Source organism: Pleurodeles waltl, chromosome 7, assembly GCF_031143425.1.
Source record: "Pleurodeles waltl isolate 20211129_DDA chromosome 7, aPleWal1.hap1.20221129, whole genome shotgun sequence".
Classification (NCBI taxonomy): Eukaryota; Metazoa; Chordata; class Amphibia; order Caudata; family Salamandridae; genus Pleurodeles; species Pleurodeles waltl.
Genome location: NC_090446.1, coordinates 716,386,062 through 716,405,702, shown reverse-complemented (window position 1 = coordinate 716,405,702; position 19,641 = coordinate 716,386,062). Strand labels below are relative to the sequence as shown.

The 19,641-nt window shown below is 42.6% G+C and overlaps 1 protein-coding gene across 1 annotated transcript in view; it reads right to left on the bottom strand.

Annotated features, from left to right (window-relative positions):
- The window catches only part of RAPGEF6 (Rap guanine nucleotide exchange factor 6), an 822,369-nt gene that overhangs the window by 464,544 nt on the left and 338,184 nt on the right, over positions 1-19,641 (bottom strand). Inside the window, 1 exon segment of the mRNA XM_069201702.1 lies at positions 4,144-4,287. Within this exon segment, the coding sequence (XP_069057803.1) occupies positions 4,144-4,287 (144 nt within the window).

Genomic DNA, 19,641 nt, shown 5'->3' with positions numbered 1-19,641 from the left:
TAGCAGCCACTGACAGACAACATGGCAGCAAATGGTAAAGCACACATGGCCCCTCGGCAACAATAGGGCCGGTGGGGCCGATGCACGATGCCCGGCGGTCTCCCGATCATGCCAGTCTTCTAAAGCCGCTGGAACAGGAGAGGACACGAGGAAACAGAAGCATCCCGAGTGGCTCCAGTGGGATTTCAGTAATGTCGGTCATGTATAAAGCAGCCACTTCAATTCCTTCTCACTCTATATTCAGTCCTTGTTTTTCATCTCTGTGGTTTAACCAATAAAACGTAGGCAGCTCTTCTGCTTTTGAGTGCGGACGTTTAATCACAAATGCAATTGTCGGTCACGATACTGTGTGATTAGGGGGAATGGTGGGCGCATGGATGCAATGAGTCCTGAAAATCATTCTATGGTACAAGAACACCAGCGCAACACTTAATTTCTTGTTAAATATTCATTTGAATAAATAGGATCATTCCGTTATGCTTACAGCACGGTAGAGGGACGGGCAGCAGTGAAAACACTCACAGTAGGCACTGAATGTGAAGATTCTCCTACCTGCACGCCCTGTGCCCCACTTTAGAAATATTAATGTGATGGTTTCCCTCATAGTAGCACTGATGTGCCATAGGGGAAAAATTAATAAGCATCGGCAATACTAAGTAGTTCGGTTTTTGTATAGTGAACAAGTAAAGCATGACCTACAGAACCACAGGCCTCCTAACACAAGAACAGACACAGGAGAGGTGGCAGGTGTGGGCTTAACACCGAGGTCTGTGGCCAATGTCCACATCAATCGTCAAAGTCCTGTCTTTTTGGCTGTTTGGACGCAACTGTGACTGGCTTAAACAAAACCAGGAAGAACCATTCATTTCCACGCAGCGCAGACTCCCCCAGAGTCTCACTTTCTGCACACACAGCTCCCACATTTCTGGCATCGAAAAGGAAGAGAGTACTGTTGCAACAGGGCCATGCGGCAAGCGCTTAGAGAGGATTAATGTGCCACCATCCCAACTGATGAGCACTTCACTGTCAGCGCAACAGAACCACTCCTTGTCAATGTAAGAAAACGTCAGGATCCAGGAAGGAGATGAAGGAGGCACCAGGTAACTCCTGTTGAGTGGTCTTTTTTTCCTGAAAGATAAACTAAAGCAGTTTCTGCCCGGTCACTACATTAAACCGTAAAAAGCATCTAGATGCTACAGGGTTTAATGGAATTCAATCGTTTTTTGTCCCTCAAATAAGGACAAAGAGGCGGCAGAAAAATATGTACATCTAAGGCACGGAAAATAGGATGCTTCTGTTTACGCCGGGGTACAAAACTGTCATGTTAGTGGAAACGGCCACATGTGTAGAATTTTTTAGGTCTGGGATTTGTCAGCGCATCAACCAAACAGTCCTATTGCCAACAATATGTATGGAGTGAGCTTTGGGTCTGCTCATTCAACCATTGTCTGTCTTCGCCAAGTCTCTTTCCACTGCTGGCTTAAGAATTTGTCAATTGCGCATTGGCTCAGCCCTGAGCCTTATTTATCTCGCACCTGATGCTACTGACTGTTAAGGTGTATCCTTGGCCTCCAAGTGAATGCTTTCATTGAACTGCATGAGGAACTACTTTCCAAGTGAAGAACTTTCTGTCCTCTTCTGCTGTCTTTGTCTCTTGTCTCCTTCTCCCTCTGCAATGTGCTGATGAAGGCACACGAACCCCAGACCTCCTGGTTTTGCAATACTTACTTCTTTTTTTGTTATGCAGCTAGGGGGGTAGCCCACCGCCAGAATGCTGACTCACCATCAGAGGATCAAGCGGAAGTAATGAGAAACAAGACAAATTACCAAACTTCTCTTAGGGTAACAGACGGAAGTAACCCTAAAAGAATTATAAAGTGCAAGATGTCCCTTATTGCACCACAATTGGTGACTCACATTATGACGGTCATGCACTGTGGGATGTGCAAAGAAAGAAATTCAAAGGGGGTTTCCTTTTTAAGTCAAAGCACAGTGCAACAGTAGGTAGATGGGTGATTCCTACTAAACAACACCATCAACTAAACACAGAAATTGTCTTTGAAAATGAACAAAAAATTAAGTATCCTCATATAAACAAAGAAACATTTTACTGTTGAAAGGGGTCATGTTTCAAAATATAATCTGAGGTAAAATACAAAGCATGTCTCGGTCTGGCTAAAGGTAACCAACTCCTCCTGCTGCCGTTAAACTCATACCTTTCTCTTTCGAGGGTTGAGCAAAGTTGAAGCAAATAAACTGCTGGGTAAGATCCGAAATTAAACCCACCAGCATCGCCATATTGTCCAATTAGCCATTATTAAGTTTACACACAATCACGTGGCAGGCTGCTTGTCTTCATCATCTACTGAGGTGCTGACATATCAGTGCAGGAGGTGGGACCGTGTGTCATGCAGGATATGCTAGGAGGGGTGTAAAATAAATCACGACGCAAGACAATCCCAATACAAATGCCCATACTATTCAAAAGCAGCGACAATAATAAAGTCAACACCAACACCACACAACACATCCAGCTTAACAGAGGACCAGAAATAAAACGACTTCCACTGAATGTGCACACTTCAGAGGAGCAGAAGAACATTTTATTGGCTTCGGTGAAGGTAGGCGGACTTCACAGCAGAATATAACTTGCAAGATTATCATATGGGTCAATTGAAGCTTGGTTTCGAAAACAATATCTAAAAATATGAAAATGCTGGAAATAATCTCTTAATACTTCACTGAGATCCTCGTGCAGTAGCCTCTCAGTCTTCAATTTTTGTGCAGAATCATAAATTTCCACTTTCACGCTCTACCAAAAAAGTAATACATTAAAAAACACAGTCATCCTTGTACTTCTGAAAAGCATTGGGCCAGTGCTCCACCACAGATATTTTTTCAATACTTGTTTGTTTTACGCTGGCTGTACCACAACTGCTATTTAAAAGAAAACATAACTAATAAAATCCAGATACAACAAAGCACAACTATCCATGTGCAAGCAATTGCATAAATATGACTGCCGGCCCCAACTACATACCCAATGCAACAACCAAGTCAGGAAAAAATGCGAGAAGAACGGGGATGATTCCACCGAGCCATGAGCCTTCAAACAACTGCAAAGTTCAGCAAAGTGGAAGATTCAGTAACCTCCCCAGGCCTTTCAGAATACTGCCTTCAAAGCCTGGATACAACCCTAAAAGTCTCCATCTATGCCTGATAAACCAACCCGGATTCGCTCCCTCTCCAGACATCAAGCACGCTGGCTCGGTGTGTTCCACACCTCCCTCAAGTAGGTCCTCAATCTAGTATTCTACTCCACTCACTGACTCATTCTCCAGTCAATCATCGAAGCCCATTTAATGCTAATCCCATAGCCTTATCTGTCCATAACGAAGCCAATTCCACCTTCAATGTCCAAAGCTCCCCGGCACCCCATCCTTATTCAGGCCACTCAGCTTCCTAGTATCAAGTTCACCCACACTTGGTGCGTAGGAGCTGGAACCAAGCTGGGCTTTTAAACATCTCCACCTTGAAGAGACTTCCTCCTTTTTCACTGGAGTCCATGGTTGACTCCCTGTGGTAGATAATGAACGGTCTCTGAACACTGAGCTGTGAAATGCAATGTAACTGGTGTTAGCATCTGCTAATAGCTCACTCTCAAGCCTCTTTCCCAAACTCTCGCTTTCTGCCAGCATCCGCTACAAAGGTACCAAACCCTGTTGATGGAACCGCCAAAAGCATTTCTGTTTCACCCGATGTTTAAAAGAAAAAGACGAACCCACGGGCTTTCCAAAAGGCAGGTGATATAATCACACATTTAAAACCGACGAGGAAAATCAAATTAAGATGAGGGGCAGCCCAGAATCAGCCAACAAGTGCACTTCATATAGTGTTCAGGTCTGGCTAGTCCTTAATTTTTAAACCTCTTCACAACAACTGCAGAGCACGAAAAAAACTCGGAGATATTGATGGTCAACAGGATACACAAAGGGTAAATCAATGACTTTCATCAGAGTAAGTAATATAAATTACACACTATATTCCATTTGAAATAACACACAAGCTTAGATTCCAATCGCTGAAATGGAAAAAAAGGCCCCCACTTACAGGGATCATCCTCGCTGCAGAGGACGTGCTTACCGAAAGGTAACTGTTGGTGTCCACATCGTCTGTGATCGTCTGCCGCTCTCCCTTCTGGTTTATTCTCCGGAAGCGTCGGCGAGACAGTCGCAGGGTAGTCTCTCTGTTCAGGGCGTTCTCTTCCCCATCTTTGGTGTTTTCCACCTGAAAAACATGTTCAGGCTCCTGGTTAAACATCCAGTTCTTCCATATCACAGATATCCTGTGAAATCTTAAAAGGTTCATGTGGAAAGCATGGGACTCGAGTTCAAATACGTCTCTCTTCTCAAAGAGTCACCACAGTGAGTTTCTGAAGCTCACTAAGGCTGCCAGCCCTACACTGACGTAATTACAATGAACTAAAAGCCACAGTTTCCTTCCAGGAAACTGAAAAAACTTAAATGCATCCTCTAAGCAAAGTCATTTTAAACACTAAAATCTGCTTCCTACCGGCCAGGCACAAACACTAATGTTTACAATGACATTTCACCAGTCAGTATTGTTTTGTAGACTGAAGAAATCTAGTGTTTCTCAGATTAAAATATTTTTGGCGTTAAAGAAAGTTTCAACCTCAATTTTCATAACAAGAATTAATATTCAATTCCATAGCTTCAACATCTAAAGACAACGCATAAATGTTATATGCTTGCAACACAAAATTTACACCTTAATAGGAGTATACAAGTAGTGGTTAACGTGCAAAAGTGATGTAACTAGGAACTTCCTATCTATCTATAACTATCTATAACTATCTATAACTATCTATAACTATATATATATATATATATATATATATATATATATATATATATATACACACACACACAATTATATGCAAAACATATATATTTGTATGTAAAATATTGTCCTGTAAATATTATAAAATTTCCTAAAATTAGAAAGTATGTAGCCAATACCCTCCAAATCGACAAATCAATACTCCATAAGAGATTGATTTTAGGGATCAGACATCCAGTGAGCAGTGCTCAAAATGGCAGTCAAAAGTTAGCTGGCCCGGGCCTAAAATAGGAGCGTCACCGTCCCTTAGAAAGACCCTGAATACTTGGCAGAAACAGCCCCAGAGAAGGGGTGGCGAGGCTTAATAGCGGAAACAACAAGAGGCTTAGGCGCACCTTGGATTGCACCGGAGAGGGGTGTAGGTAGGGAGAGCAGAGGGGGTGTGCGTGGGGGAGGGGAGGCAGTGCATGTCCCAGGTGGGTCCTGTGACAAGAGGTGAGCAGGAGTGGAGACACCCAAAGTTGGGCTAATCTCTGGAGGTTGAACAGGTGTGTGGTGACTGAACGAGCATGAACCAGGGATACATGAATTCACCTGCTGAGGCCATCTGACAAAGGAAGAACTTGACAGGAAAAGGTTGATGCTGTGGTGCCCCCACTCGTTGATGGAAGAGGCGAACACTTGTGATCCATCAGGATCAACCTAGAGCCTACACCCCCTACCCCCACATTAAGTTGGCGCCCCAGCCCCCGGAAAGGACAGCACCATGAGGGGCCATGCCTCAAAGACAAACAGATGGCACCACTGCCATATGGCACTCTTTAAACTGATGACCAACCCTGTCTGAGCTACCCTCTAGAGAGAGGCCCAGTGCTGAGGCACACCAACTGATACCCTGGGCCCAACTAAAGGAATATGGACATTCTCTAATCTAGTTTCCTAATACGGCTAACCAGGTGGTTGCTGAGAAGTTGTGTCTGGTTGTACAGGATGCCAGAAAGGCAGGATCACTGTTAAACCTCAGGGCACCAAAAGTAATTTCGCAAATTTTAGGGTTAAGGGGTTGGTAGTGGTATAGGGTGACAAGGGTAATTTTAGGGTTTAGAGGTGAGTAGTGGTAAAGGGTGGTAAGGATATATTTTTTTTTTTAAATGGAGGGAACTTCGGAGGGGTTCCCTCCAAAAAAGGAAAAACAAATTAAAAATGTATACATGAACTATACACATATTTGAAAATATATAAGCAATTAGGAACTAAATGAATCACATTTTTTAAATCTAAGTGTGGCGGTAACAAAGATTTTGATAGGATCAAACAAATCAAGACCCTTTACTAGGTGATGCTCACATGACAAATATTCGCCGGTAACTGATTTCCACACATTACCACTTGTTTACTATAGAGTTTTATGGGTAAAACGGTATGTCTGTGCAAATTTAGTAGCACTGTCAACAGAAGCGGTGCTGTCTATAATTGATAGTGCACTACCCAGTGCCTAATTTGTTAAAAAAATAAATAAGTGTCAAGCCCCTCATCAGGAGGCCCTTTGCATCTTGCACTACTCATTGCCCCTGCCAGCGGTGCCAACTACTAACCATCACACTGCTACAACTGTGAGAATTTAGACTATGTGAGGCTCCCAAAGCCATAGGAATGTCTTGGGTGACAGGTGTTGGTTTTAACGTATATTGAATTAATATACAACTGTTGTTCTGCTCATCCCTAAATTACACATGCAGCGCCTCCATGTGGCAGCTGTCATAAATGATAGTGTTGACAATTAAGTGCCGTTGTTGAGCACTGGAAAGCACGGCCTCAAACTAAGCACTAGCAACTACTACACCAGTGCTGCAAAATGCACTGGTGGCTACATAATATACCCTTACGAGTCTTACAGAATGAGCGAGGCACATTCAACACTTGTTTCTTGTGACACACCTGGAATTTTCAAAACCCCAGTGAGTTCAGTGATATAGCATTAATGGCAGTAGCCTCACTGGGAAAATTGTTCTAGCACCACTGAAACTTAAGTGTGGCCAACGGATTCCGAAAGGAGACTAGATTGGATGCTGTCCTCGATTTTAAAGAAGCTTTGGTTTTTTAGTGTCATGCCAGCACCCTCTGTTCTTCTGGAGCCTTTGGAAACATCACTCTTCCCAGTCAGCGAGTGTTCTCTAGGAGTTCTCGTTTACAATCTTAGCTTCCATTCTCCCACATTCTCGCAGTTGTGGACATTTAATGAGGCAGCCTCCTGATAATTACTCTAAGAAAGGTAGCTCGAGATAAAATTGTAACACAGGGGAGTGGTCACCCATTAGAATCTTCTGAAATTCAGTCCATTTTACTTCAATTAATTTCACTACCTGCTATGCCTCAATGCCAGTCTTGCAGCCCAGCCCAGACCCTCTACTGCTTGTACGTTTTTGCTTTCTCTCTTGCTTTCTTTGGTTTTTATGTTCAAGTCCTTCGTCAAAAGTCTGCGTGCTGGATTTTGCAGCAGGCGGTATCTGCTCTTTCCTTCCCCGTCTTAATAGTAAGACTCACTGTTCACACAGCACCGATTCCAGTGTTTACAAAAGACTGCAAGGGTGTGTACTGTTTCCCTTTTTACATCTTAGGGTTCATTTACAAAAGCCAACTCCTACTTCTTTCTGTAAACTCAACAGTGATACACTGTAAGAGCATCTCTATGCAGCAGGCCACACAATAGGCCACACAGTCCACCATTCCGATACTCCTCCAATGGGAGGACACGCCTGCAAACTCTAGTAGCAGTCACTTTGTGCTTTAGGTTTCTCATCAATATTATCCATATGTGAATTTTTTACATACGTCTGAATAAACCCAAGCATTAGGCATGTGAGCTCTTAATAAGGCAAACCCCAAACGTCACCAGCAGCTTTTACAAGGACACAGCGCGGCGCCAATGCAACAGACATAGTTACGGTCAGTCTGTGGAACGGCTGTCCTCTTACCCCTCTAGTAGGCCAAGTTATGTACTTCTGCAAAAGAATAAGATTCATTCCAGTAATAGGGCCCTTAGGTGCCTCCAACTCAAAGCGAAATAACAGTACGTCTCCCTTAGGATTTCCCACGAGCAGAACGGAAACTTGCTATGTCTAACACTACGCGCTTCCTGAATCAATGTCACGCAAGAAGCCATCACCCCAGAACCCGCATAACCCTTACTCTGATAAACTCCGCCCACGTCATTCTCTAGCACCACCTACCTGGGGCGGCGATAACCTGCACTACCCGTATGGTCACACTCTCACAACACATGGAACTAAATACATTCAAAGGTTAACAGCACAACTGCTCTATTTATCAACCCACACCATCGTAATAAAATAATTATTCTTTTCTTGCTTGCTGGGGAAAAGGCAATCTTGAGCAGGAATACTAAAGTATAAAAACAGACAAATCACGGCTATTTCCCAAAGCCACGCCCGATCCCGTGTGTAGTCCTTCTTTCATCAGAGGTGCCTCCTTGTTTTATATGGGAGAAAGACAGCCTGAACGATCACTCACCCAAGCTGTAGGTAGGCGCAGGCACACACAGACACACACAAATTGTTCAGCAGCATCGGGCAGCGAACATAACATTTCACTCACTAATGTAAGAGGCGTAATTGAATTTGAGCCCTGTAACATCTCCCCCTTTAACGATGCCCCATAATTTCCACAAACAGTTCACTGCTATTAAAAAGGAACTAGACTCTATGTCTGTCCAGCGACTCAATTCCATCAGTGTTAATTCTAGACGAACACCACATATGTAGAAACGCATTCCCAAGTTCCTTGTTTCTGAATGTCTCCTTTTAGCTACATCTGCTAAAGTTATTCTAGAGTGAATATTGCAAGTCATCTTTAGCATCCCAAGTACTGCAGTCGTTATCCATCACTGCAAATAACTTCCTCATCTAAATCTATAAAGTCAAGAAAATAATATGAAAAGAAAACTAGTCTACAGGTGGGCAGAAATCAGGAAAAGCCGATGTTCGGTGCTGTAGGGCTTACATGGGGGTTAGGGAGGTATATCAATTAAAAATAGATAAAGGTTACAGGGACGTTGTAGTTAGGAAACAGATTTCAATAAACCATAGAAATTCACACAAAAAACACAAAGGTTACAGCGATATGCCTAGGCTCACATTTTAAACAACAAAACCATAAAAATTCACCTGTTAGAGTTATTTCAAATAACTAACTCGTGCCCTAAAGTAACTATAACTCGCACTTCCACCATGCACAGTTTTTTGCTCAAACATTTTACTGCAAATATTACATTGATATTATCAACAATGTTATCTAAGATGTTTTCTAAGCTGCCATGAGTGCTCTAATATGTGAGGTAATTAGCAGTGCAAGGGGCAAGTTATTGTTACCTTAGGGCAGCTTTAGTTACCTGAAATAACTAACAGGTGAATTTCTATGGTTCTGTATGTTTAAAATGTGAGCCTAGCTATAAATTCCCTGCAATTTGTGCATTTTACAGTGAATTTCTGCGCTTTTTCAAAGGTAAAGAAAATTGAATTAGTAAACATTAATCCAAACCCACGCAAAGCCTCCGCCCATGCACAGTGAAGGATGGCCACAGGGCTGCAGCCAGACCCTGCAGCCAACCCCTTATAAGCACCCTACCCCATGCCACACAGCCTTTGGCCGTTCATGGAGGGGGTTGGCGGAAGAGCCAGGCCCGCAGGGACCAACCCCCTATAACCACCCTGGCGTGCACAGCGGGAGTTTGACACAGGTCCTGGTCTATGGGCTAACCCCTATAACCACCCAACCGAACACCACACTACCACCCAACCCCTCCATCAAGGTTTACAAATAACTTTTCAAGGTGGAAATGCAGAGAAAAGCACTTGCACTGCCTTCACCATGTTCAAGAAATGTGGATGATTAGTACTTTACAGAAGTGGAGCTTCAACTTGGGCACCTGCTTTGTTTATATCTGTAAACGCTTCACATTGAGATTTAATTTCTGTGAAATTAGCATAGTGCCAGAATGAATTCTGCACTGCATATTTATCCAAGCAGAGGCCAGCATGTTGTGCAGAATGTCTAGCCAACTGGAAAACTTTATACTGGCTAATTAGTAAGTGCTACCTCGTTGGGTAAATGTATAGTGCATCTTCCACACTAAAGCTGCCTAAAGGACCCCAAGGAAATATCTCCAGAGACTTTGTGTCTGTAACTTTGCCCATGTGATTATTCCTCGAGCGTCTCTGTCAAATAACTTTAAAAGGTGCAACTGCAGAGAAAACACATTTGATTTACTTACATTTTTATAAGAAGGGACCGAAGGGGTAGCCTCAAGGCCCGTGCGGTCCTAGCCAGGTCCCTGCCACCTGCAGGAGCCGGCATTGCTCCCATACACAGGGAGCTGCTGAAAATGCAGCTCCCCGTGTGCCGGATCAATACTTTCATGTCTTTCCCTGCCCACATGACAGCGAGTAGGAAAAGTAGCAGGAGCTGGCCTGTGGGGGGTGGGGCGAGATGGGGAGGAGAGAAATCTGCCCCCAGTTCTGCTTTAAAAGATTACTTGCACCACCCTCCACATCAGTGATGTGGTGGGGGGGGCAGGGGCAATTGATCTTTTAAAGCAGAAGGGCAATATTAAACGCAAATGCAGGAGACTGGAATTGTTTTTTTGTTTTTTTTATTCACAGTGAAATATGCAAAATGTTCACCAATTTCCCCATGAACTATTTGCCCTGGCAGGATTTCAGGGGGACCCCTGCCCCAAGGCTAGAGGGTTGAGGTAAACCTACCCTGCCACTTTTTCTTTTTTTTAACATTTGTTTTTGAGACTCGGCTGAAGCGAAGTCCCAAAATTTAATGTGGCAAGAAAAGTCCGGTTAGGAGTTTACAATGCAAATAGCTCTAACTTGGCGAAATGAGAGACCCACAGAATTGCAAAAGCTTGCTTCAAGGTGTGTGCATTACATTTTACAGTACCTGTAGGTTATAAGACCAACAAAATCGTTACAGAATGTTTTAGGGGTGATCACAGTTTCTTTACAATTCATGTGCCTCCACTGTCCTCTCAGTTAAGCCCTCAACTATGACCAGGAGTGCCTTGCTGAAAGTATAGGCAGAACTAGCTGTTTGAAACCCATAACCCAGAAAATCACAAACATGCCCCTACAACACCATTTTACTTTTAGCTTTTCTGATTCTGGGCTTTGTTTCTAGAGTCTTTTCAGCTTGTTCTGTGAGCAGGTCAGCCTTGCTCATAAAACAAGGTGAACTGACTTCAGAAACAAAGCCGAGAAACCTAAAACAATGCTGCTTGGCTGGCAAAGTTTGCCAAATAACAGACCTTAAGCAGCTTTCTCTTCTGCAACCAGCAGTCTCAGAGGGAGATCTCTGGGCCGCTAGTGGCCCACGGGCCATACTCTGAGTACCACTGACATGTGAGGAAACTATACACAGCTTTGTCAAATATAAGCTTAATAAACTAATAAATCCATATGTTAGATGGATAACAATGTTTTCGATACCTTGGATACGGAATAGATCAATAATTTAGGGGTATGTAATGAAATAAGATTGGGGTCTATCTAACATTTGCCCTAGTTTTCATTATCTGGCCAGTTGCCTCCAATTATGATCATTCTGATATGCGATTTGAGTACAAATACTGCACAGTAAATAATCACACAACTGTAAAACACCAATCAATCGAAGCACAAGAGCAGGGCTCCTATTTATCACCAGATGAAAGATTCCCTTACAAGTCTAGCTACTAACACTTGGTTCTGGGATTTCTGATTTATGCAACAAAACTAATCTCTTGATATTGTACTTCATTGTGTTTGTAAATGTTTAAATGTTAATTATATTGGAGAGATGTCAGCCAGGTTATGATAACTTGTTTTTGTACAACCAAATACACTGTGTACGTTTGTTTGGGGTTTCAAACATTTTCGGGAAATCAAGAGAAACAATAGTAATTCTCTTGTTTGTGCACGTAAGGGATTTCTTAGGTATTGATTAAAATTAGCTATTTTTTAAAAATCTTTTTGCTGTTGCACGCCTCTCTTTGCATCATGAGACTGTCAACTAATATCGTGTAGTCAATGGCACGGCAGTAATAAAAAGCACACTGGAGATTAAACATTAAACTTTTATTTTAAGAATTGCCAAGTTAACTTTTAGAATAGTTGCTAAATTGGCCGTACGTTATTTTTTTCAAGCACCTCAATTCCGTGAAACAATTGGATGGGACTCCTTCTTAAAACAAAAAAATGTAAGCACTTTGCCCAAGGTATACAATTCAAAATTCAATTTCAGAATATTAACAGCTTTTAATTGTACATTGTGTAACTGTCAATTTGTCAATTATACATTGACAAATTTGCAATAAATTAAAAGAATGACCCATATTTGGTTAAGTTTAAGCAACTGATATACCTATATATGTTTGACCATTCTCTTTTTCTCGTTCCCAATTCATTGCCCCTCCTGTCATGAAAAAGATCAGCATTTGCGGTGTGATGGTCAGGACGGGACTGATCAAAAACCTCAACAGAGCGTCATTAGGTCATTGCACAACAAGTTTTAGAACGACTAAACTGCACCGACTTAATAAAATGTCATATGGGTGAAAGGCAGTCAGCTACTAGTGTTTAGATCTACGACCTGCCGGTATCTGGGCAATGACGCCCACTCCCCGTTGCTTGCACGTCCACAGCACTACGATGCTAAACACAGAGGGCACAAATGACAAAAGTATTGATGAGTATGTTAATCACACAAAAATCAATGGAGATTTCTTGCCTTGTGAGAACATCCACCCAGCAAGCTGGATCTGCAGATTTTTTATTTCCAGCAGTTCCCTTGTGCTGGTAGGTGGCATCGCATGGCTTGGCGCCGACTGCATCCCACCCCGGAAGTGATGTCAGATCCACATATAACTGCCAGCACTGCAAGCTTATGTCCGTTTCTTTCTGAACTTTGTCTGTTCCATCGGATGAAGAACCCTTGGGACATGTTTTGCAGTGACCGGATCTTTACGTCAGAACCTTTTATAGAGGGTGATAAGTGGTCACTCCACAGAACAGGGAGGATCAGTGAGGAATACGCGGTTTTATAAAGTATCAAATAGAAAGAGCATTACCAAAGGTAAGTAACTTTTTCTTCTGGTAAATATTTCTAACTGAGCATTCCTCGTATTGTGAATGGACACCTGTTAGACCAGACAGCCTTAGGGTGGTCATCCTCCAAATATTTGCCTGTCTCCCTCCACTTTTCTGCCACTGTTTTAGCTTGTTTTAGGACTCTGCACACTTTACCACTGCTAACCAGTGCTAAAGTGAGGATGTTCTTTCCCTTAAACATGGTAACATTGGTTCATTCCCAATCGGCATATTTGATTTACTTAGAAGTCCCTTGTAAAGTGCACTACAGGTGCCTAGGGCCTGTAAATTGAATGCTACTAGTGGGTCTGCAGCACTGGATGTGCCACCCACATAAGTAGCCCCATAACCATGTTTCAGGCCTGACATTGCAAGGCCTGTGTGTGCAGTTTCACTGCCACTTTCACTTGGCATTTCAAAGTACTTGCCAAGACTTAAACTCCCCTTTTTCTAAATATACGTCACCCCTAAGGTAGGCCCTAGGTAACCCACAGGGCAGGGTGCTAAGTAGGTAAAAGGCAGGACATGTACCTGTGTGTTTTACATGTCCTGGTAGTGGAAAACTCCCAAATTAGTTTCCCACTACTGTGAGACCTGCTCCTTTCATAGGATAGCATTAGGACTACTCTCATATACTGTGAGTGGTAGATTCTGTTCAGAAAAGGGTAATCTGGTCATATTTAGTATAGCCAGAAGGGTAATAGAAAATCCTGCTTATTGGTGAGGTTTGGTTTTACATTACTATTTTTGAAATGACACTTTTAGAAAGTGAGCATTTCTCTGCACTTAAAATACATCTGTGCCTTACAGCATGTCTCCAATCAACATCTGGCTGGTTGACAGCTTCCTTGTGCATTTCATTCAGACAACCACAAATACAGGACACTCAGTCACACCTGCACTAATCTGCATACTGAATGGGTCTTCCAGGGCTGGAAGGGTGGAGGGCTTGACACTTACATTTCAAAGGTTAGTGGCCTGCCCTCACACAATGGACTGCCAAACCCCCTACTGGCAGACAGACCTATACTGAAAGGGGAACTTGTGCACTTCAAAACCACTCTTTGAAGTCTTCCCCCACTTCAAAGGCATTTTTGGGTATATAAACTGGGTCCCTGACTCTACCAACTCAGACACTTCTAGACCTGAACCTGTCAAGAGGAACCGCCTGGCTGCCCAAAGGACTCATCTGGACTGCTTTGCTGAGAGGAACTTCTGCTCTGCTGTTGTCCTTCTGCCCTGCTGACCTCTGACTTTGCTGAGAAGTGCTCTCCAAGGGCTTGGATTGAGCTTACCTCCTGTTTTCTGAAGTCTCAGGGCCAAGAAGACTTAATCTCTTCAGGAAACTCCTTGTGTGCCGAAAATGAACAAACAGCCTACGGAAATGACGCACAGCCTGCATTGCAACCGAGAAATCACCACCCACCGAACCGCAACAACGCAGCCCGACTTCCCGAGTGGAAATTCAACGTAGCACCTGCCTTGCAACAGACAATTCCACACACAGCCCTACCGGATCGACGCACAGCCGAACCAGAACGATGCAGCAGATTCCCTAATTAGAAAATCATTGCAGCGCCTGCCGTGCGACCGAAAATTCAACGCATCGCCCTCCTGGATCGACACAAAGCCTTTGACGTCTTCCAGCGTGCCCAGGATTTCCCTGCATCGTCCCTGGGCTTCAAAGAGATCCCTGCATTGAAGTGAGGAACCAAGACTGCACGCCGAAAAATGACACAAATCCCTTGCAGCGTGGAAAGAAACAGCGCATCATCTGTGCTGCGTTGGTAAATCCAACGCACAACTTATTTTTCCACGCATCTCCTCCTCTGTGGTCCCCGTGCGTGTTATTTTTCACGCGAACCAGGTACTTTGTGTAATCTAGAGACCACTATTGCTTTCTAAGAGTCTTTTAAACCTGCAAACGTGATATTTCAACTTGTGCTTATTGAACCTTTATCGTTTGGACCTTATTTTAACGAGATAAATATCTATTTTTCTAATCTTGCGTGGGGTATTTTCACTGTGTAACAGTATGATTTATTGCACAAATACTTAACACATTGCCTTCTAAGTTATGCCTGACTGCTCAGTGCCAAGCTACCTGAGGGTGGGCACAGAATAATTTGTATTACTCTGACTAGGATTGCGGTCCCTACTTGGACAGGGGTGTATTCCTCTGCCAACTATAGATCCCATTTCTAACAATACCAAAGAAGTAGCTCCTAAGGTGGTAGGTCTGTGGAATGGCTCAGATCAAAAAGTGCTAGAGAACAGACCTGGCTCTCAAGGCAGTAGTGCTTTGTGAACATGTGAACTGGTGCCCACACTACAGCCTGACAAATGTGTAGTAAACATACTTTCAAATTGCTGTGAATTACCAAATAATATACCCCTTACAATTTTTTGCATTCTGCTCCAACAAAAATTGTTTGTAATTTCAACACCCTGGACCACAGCCTTTGATATTTCTTTATCGCACTGTGACCAAGATATTGGTCTGCCAAAAAATGTGGCAGATGGTGAAATGCACTGGAGACAGGAACACTTTTAAACATGAGGTGCTAGCCTGTGGCATTAGCTATCAAAATCTTAAGACTTCTGAAAAATCTTGGTGTTGATATCCGTGATTTTAGCAAATTTGAAAAAACAAACCTTCAGCAGCAGAGTATGGGGGGGGTAAGGGCACACACACACACTTTAAAATGTTGTGGAAGATGAGAATCAAGAGTCAAAAACACCCATCGTGCAAAAGACTAAGCTTCTTCACTATGGAGTTAATGTAAAAAAACAACGAGGACCAGACCACAAAACTCTGATTGACATTGATTCATGTATTTGGTGGTAGGATAAGGCACTATGGCAAACTGATTATTAAAGCATTGTGTGGTAGCTGTCATTTACAGGCAGCACATTTTCCATTAAAATAGACACTGAACATGTACAGACACACGTTTTACTGATAAAGCTATATAGCACACAAATGCTAATTTGTGCAAATCATGTTTCAGAGGTGCAGCAATACTGTCTTGATTTGTTTTAACCCTATTGAAATCCTTTTTCCCATATGCTTAATGTTTGTTTGCTGGTGTATTCTGAAATGTGTACAGTTCATTTACAGGTATTTACATTTTTGTATGTGTTACATGAAAATGAGCAGATAGGGAAAGAAAAGTAAACACCAATTCCCACGTTAAACGATGAGCAGTAATTTGTCATAAGACAGAGCTTGGCATCTTACCTGTGTGTTTAAAGCACAGCAAATAGGACACTACAACTGCAAAATTTTAATTCATCTTTACGTACTGCTTGTTCACCCTTCTTAAGACCAGGAGTTTCACGTCCCACCAAAAATCAACTCACAACCCACTCGCAGTTTGCGAAATGCTGTAGAATATGTTTAGGAATTTGAACTACTTCTGAAATAAAATGTGGAGCTCAATTTAAATTCTTGTTGAAGGTAAGAGGTAAGAATAAAGAGCCAACAACATAAATCATGCAAAGGACGACAGAGTTGATGTCCAAAGACACTGAACGATGGATCACACAATGCTGGCATTTTCACAGGTCATTGGTTGTAAGATAAGGCAATATGTTTTGCAATCACCTTTTAAAACCAAATTATGAAATCTGGTCTCTGTTTTTGGTAATGGGCGACAAGAATGTGTCCCCTTATTTGTTGAGAGGCATCTTATGATGGTGGCAATGAGCTCTTTTTGTGCTTTTGTGTTATATTATTGCCATGTGATGCTATTGCTTGTTACTGTAATTGTGCTCCGTCCTGACTCAACTGTTTTGTAGTGGTCTTTGTGTTTTTGTAAGTGTGTGCAATACTTATGCATACTCCTACAACATGGCACGGCAAATGGGGGTGCAAAGGAGCAACATAGGAATGGCAGTGTGTGGAAGCAACAAGTTGAGGGCAGAGTGTAAAAGCAGCATGTTGAAGGTGGGATTAGAGACTAAACTAACATGGGGACTGGGGAGAAGCAACACAGAGGGCTACAGTTGGGGGAAGCAGCAACATGCAGGAGAGATGAGGGCGGCATGGGTGAGAGGAAGCAACACGGGGTGCGGGTGGGCAAAGCAGTGGGGAGAAGATGGGAGAATGCAATATGAAGTGGGCCCACAGAAGCAGACTTACGATAGAGTAACACTGTGTACAGGGGGAGAGACATATAAAGGAGATAGCTCAAAAACACATGCACTCTCATGGTGTGCTTAATACATAACAAAAAAATGAAGTTCTTGAAAAGCAAGCAGTGGAAGCTATGAAAGCAACCAATCAAGAGATTTAAAGAGGCAATGCCCTAAGGGAATGTCAAACACAAGATTTACAAGCTGGGACATGAACAAAAAGCAGGCAAATGAGTGCGGTAAGGAAAGCCAACCACTGGTAGACAATGGCATGCTCAAAGCTCCTTTATGTTCTTGATGAGCAACAACACGTCTCTCAACATACATGTGCATGAGCTATCTAGTGGGCTTAACCTCAAGAGTAACAAACTACTTTTGGTAAAGAGGTCCATTCAAGTGTTAAAACTCTGGCCCAGTAACATGCAAAAAGGACAGAAATGATAGTCAAGGACAAAGAAAGAAACACCTACTTCCCAAGAAAAGCATGCTTCTGAAATATACAAGGAAGCAATTACATGGCATCATAACTAGGGAGGCAAGCCGATTATCTTAGATGAATACTGCGGCTGAGCACAAGAGGGCATGAATCAGAGGACGCTTCTGTAGACATAATTTTGTGTAAAGGCAGTATGCACTATGTAGATGAGGAAAGTTTCCTCTTCTGCTCAGCGCATGACATGCCCACCAATGCTTTCAAAGCATTCAGAAAAAAAGTGAGGTTCATCGCTGTGGCTTGTCACCAGCTGTTTTGGTCTGTCAAACTTTCAGAATCTGAAATGTGCATCACAAGCACAGGCAAACTGTGCCTCACCCAAATAAGCCTTCTTTGGAAAAACCTCTGTATTTACTGTGGGAGCAAAAGGGTACCTTGAAATTGAGACACCGCAAAATTTTACCTTCGATTTGCCACAATTCACTGGATCGGAGACGGCGTTAACCTCAATTTCGTTAGGAAATGTGTCCCCACGTTAAGTCTTCCCACAAAACACCAAAATCAAGCAAAATACCGTTTATTAAATACATTTCAACTGAATGAGCCCAAAGCAATAACTGAGTTCTATATAAATTAAACGTTAAACGGTTTTACTACAAAATTCAAAAATAAGCATTACAGTGTAATTGCCATGAAGGCTCTCAAGTGCAGAGTTACAGAATATGTAATAATCAGAAATTATTCCAAGTCACAATGGGCAGCAAAACTAGTCATGAAAAGAACAGCACGTCTAGTAGAACAGGAAAATCTATTGACTCATACCCCAAATCAAGAGTTTTTCTACACAATCCTTGAATCGAAAATTAGAACTTGTGCAGACTCTTCGGAGTTTTAATGAATTATCATTTTTTCAGCAAATCAGAGCACAATATAAATAAATGTTACATTACCTAACATTTAAGCACTAACTCACTACATGAATATTCAGCATCCCCTAGGCCGTCATCGAGAGACGTTTGAACAAAACAAAATACCTATACTGTGTCCTGTTATTTGAATGAATATGTCTTAGCAAAAAAGCGGTAGGCATGGCAACATGTTCCAAGTTACATCCGAGTTGGAGAAAATTCATTGTAAACAGAACAACAACTGTGGAAATACCTTAATATTTCTATTTGACTCTGTGCCATGGAGCTTGTGGGGAGAGGGTGGGTGTGGGGCTTGGGGGTGTGTGAAGCACAGAGAGACTGACCGAAATGGCTTCCATTTAAGTCAAGATAGCATTTCAAACATAAATGTGGACTAGATAACATACTTTAGAAAAACACACTCCTACACATTACAGGAAACTCATTTCAAAAGCAACTATATCAAATCAGTTTGTATATGTGGAATCAAGTGTAAAATTAGCTTTTTCTCATTGTTAATAATGCACAAAAATATAAATGCATAATATGTACTTACACCAGTGTTTCCCAAACTGAATGGGTCACAGTTGATTGTCTGAACAAAAATAAATAAGCCAATGAATTCAGTATTTATCTTGTCACATTTGCCATGCTTCATTGACAGAGGTCAAATGTCAGGCTTTATCTTCTGACAAACTGCTGCTTCTTTTTTATCTTGGAAGATTGGTGTTTACAAAATCCTCTCACTTTGCAGTTAAACAAAGAAAAGTGAATTTTGTATAAGTGTGAAAGGAAAAGCTGTTTTTTTCTGCCACAACAAAAGTAAATACTTGTAAATTAACCCCTTCTGTGCCGCGGACGTAGTGGTTACGTCCTGCGGCACAGTGCTGCTGTGCCGAGGACGTAACCACTACGTCCTCGGCACACAGCCCAGAGGGAGCGCTCTCGCTCCCTCTGTGGGGTTCCCCCCCACCCCCCCAAGTCAGGGATGGAAGGGGAAGCCCTTCCCCTCCCACCCCCGACCCCCCCCCAACCCCCCCTGTGACGTCAGCGCGCGAGCGCACGCTGATTAGTCACAGGGTCTCCCCCATCGCGCTGGAAGCAGAGCTTCCAGCGCGATTGAAAAAGAAATGCTTTTGCATTTCTTTTTCAA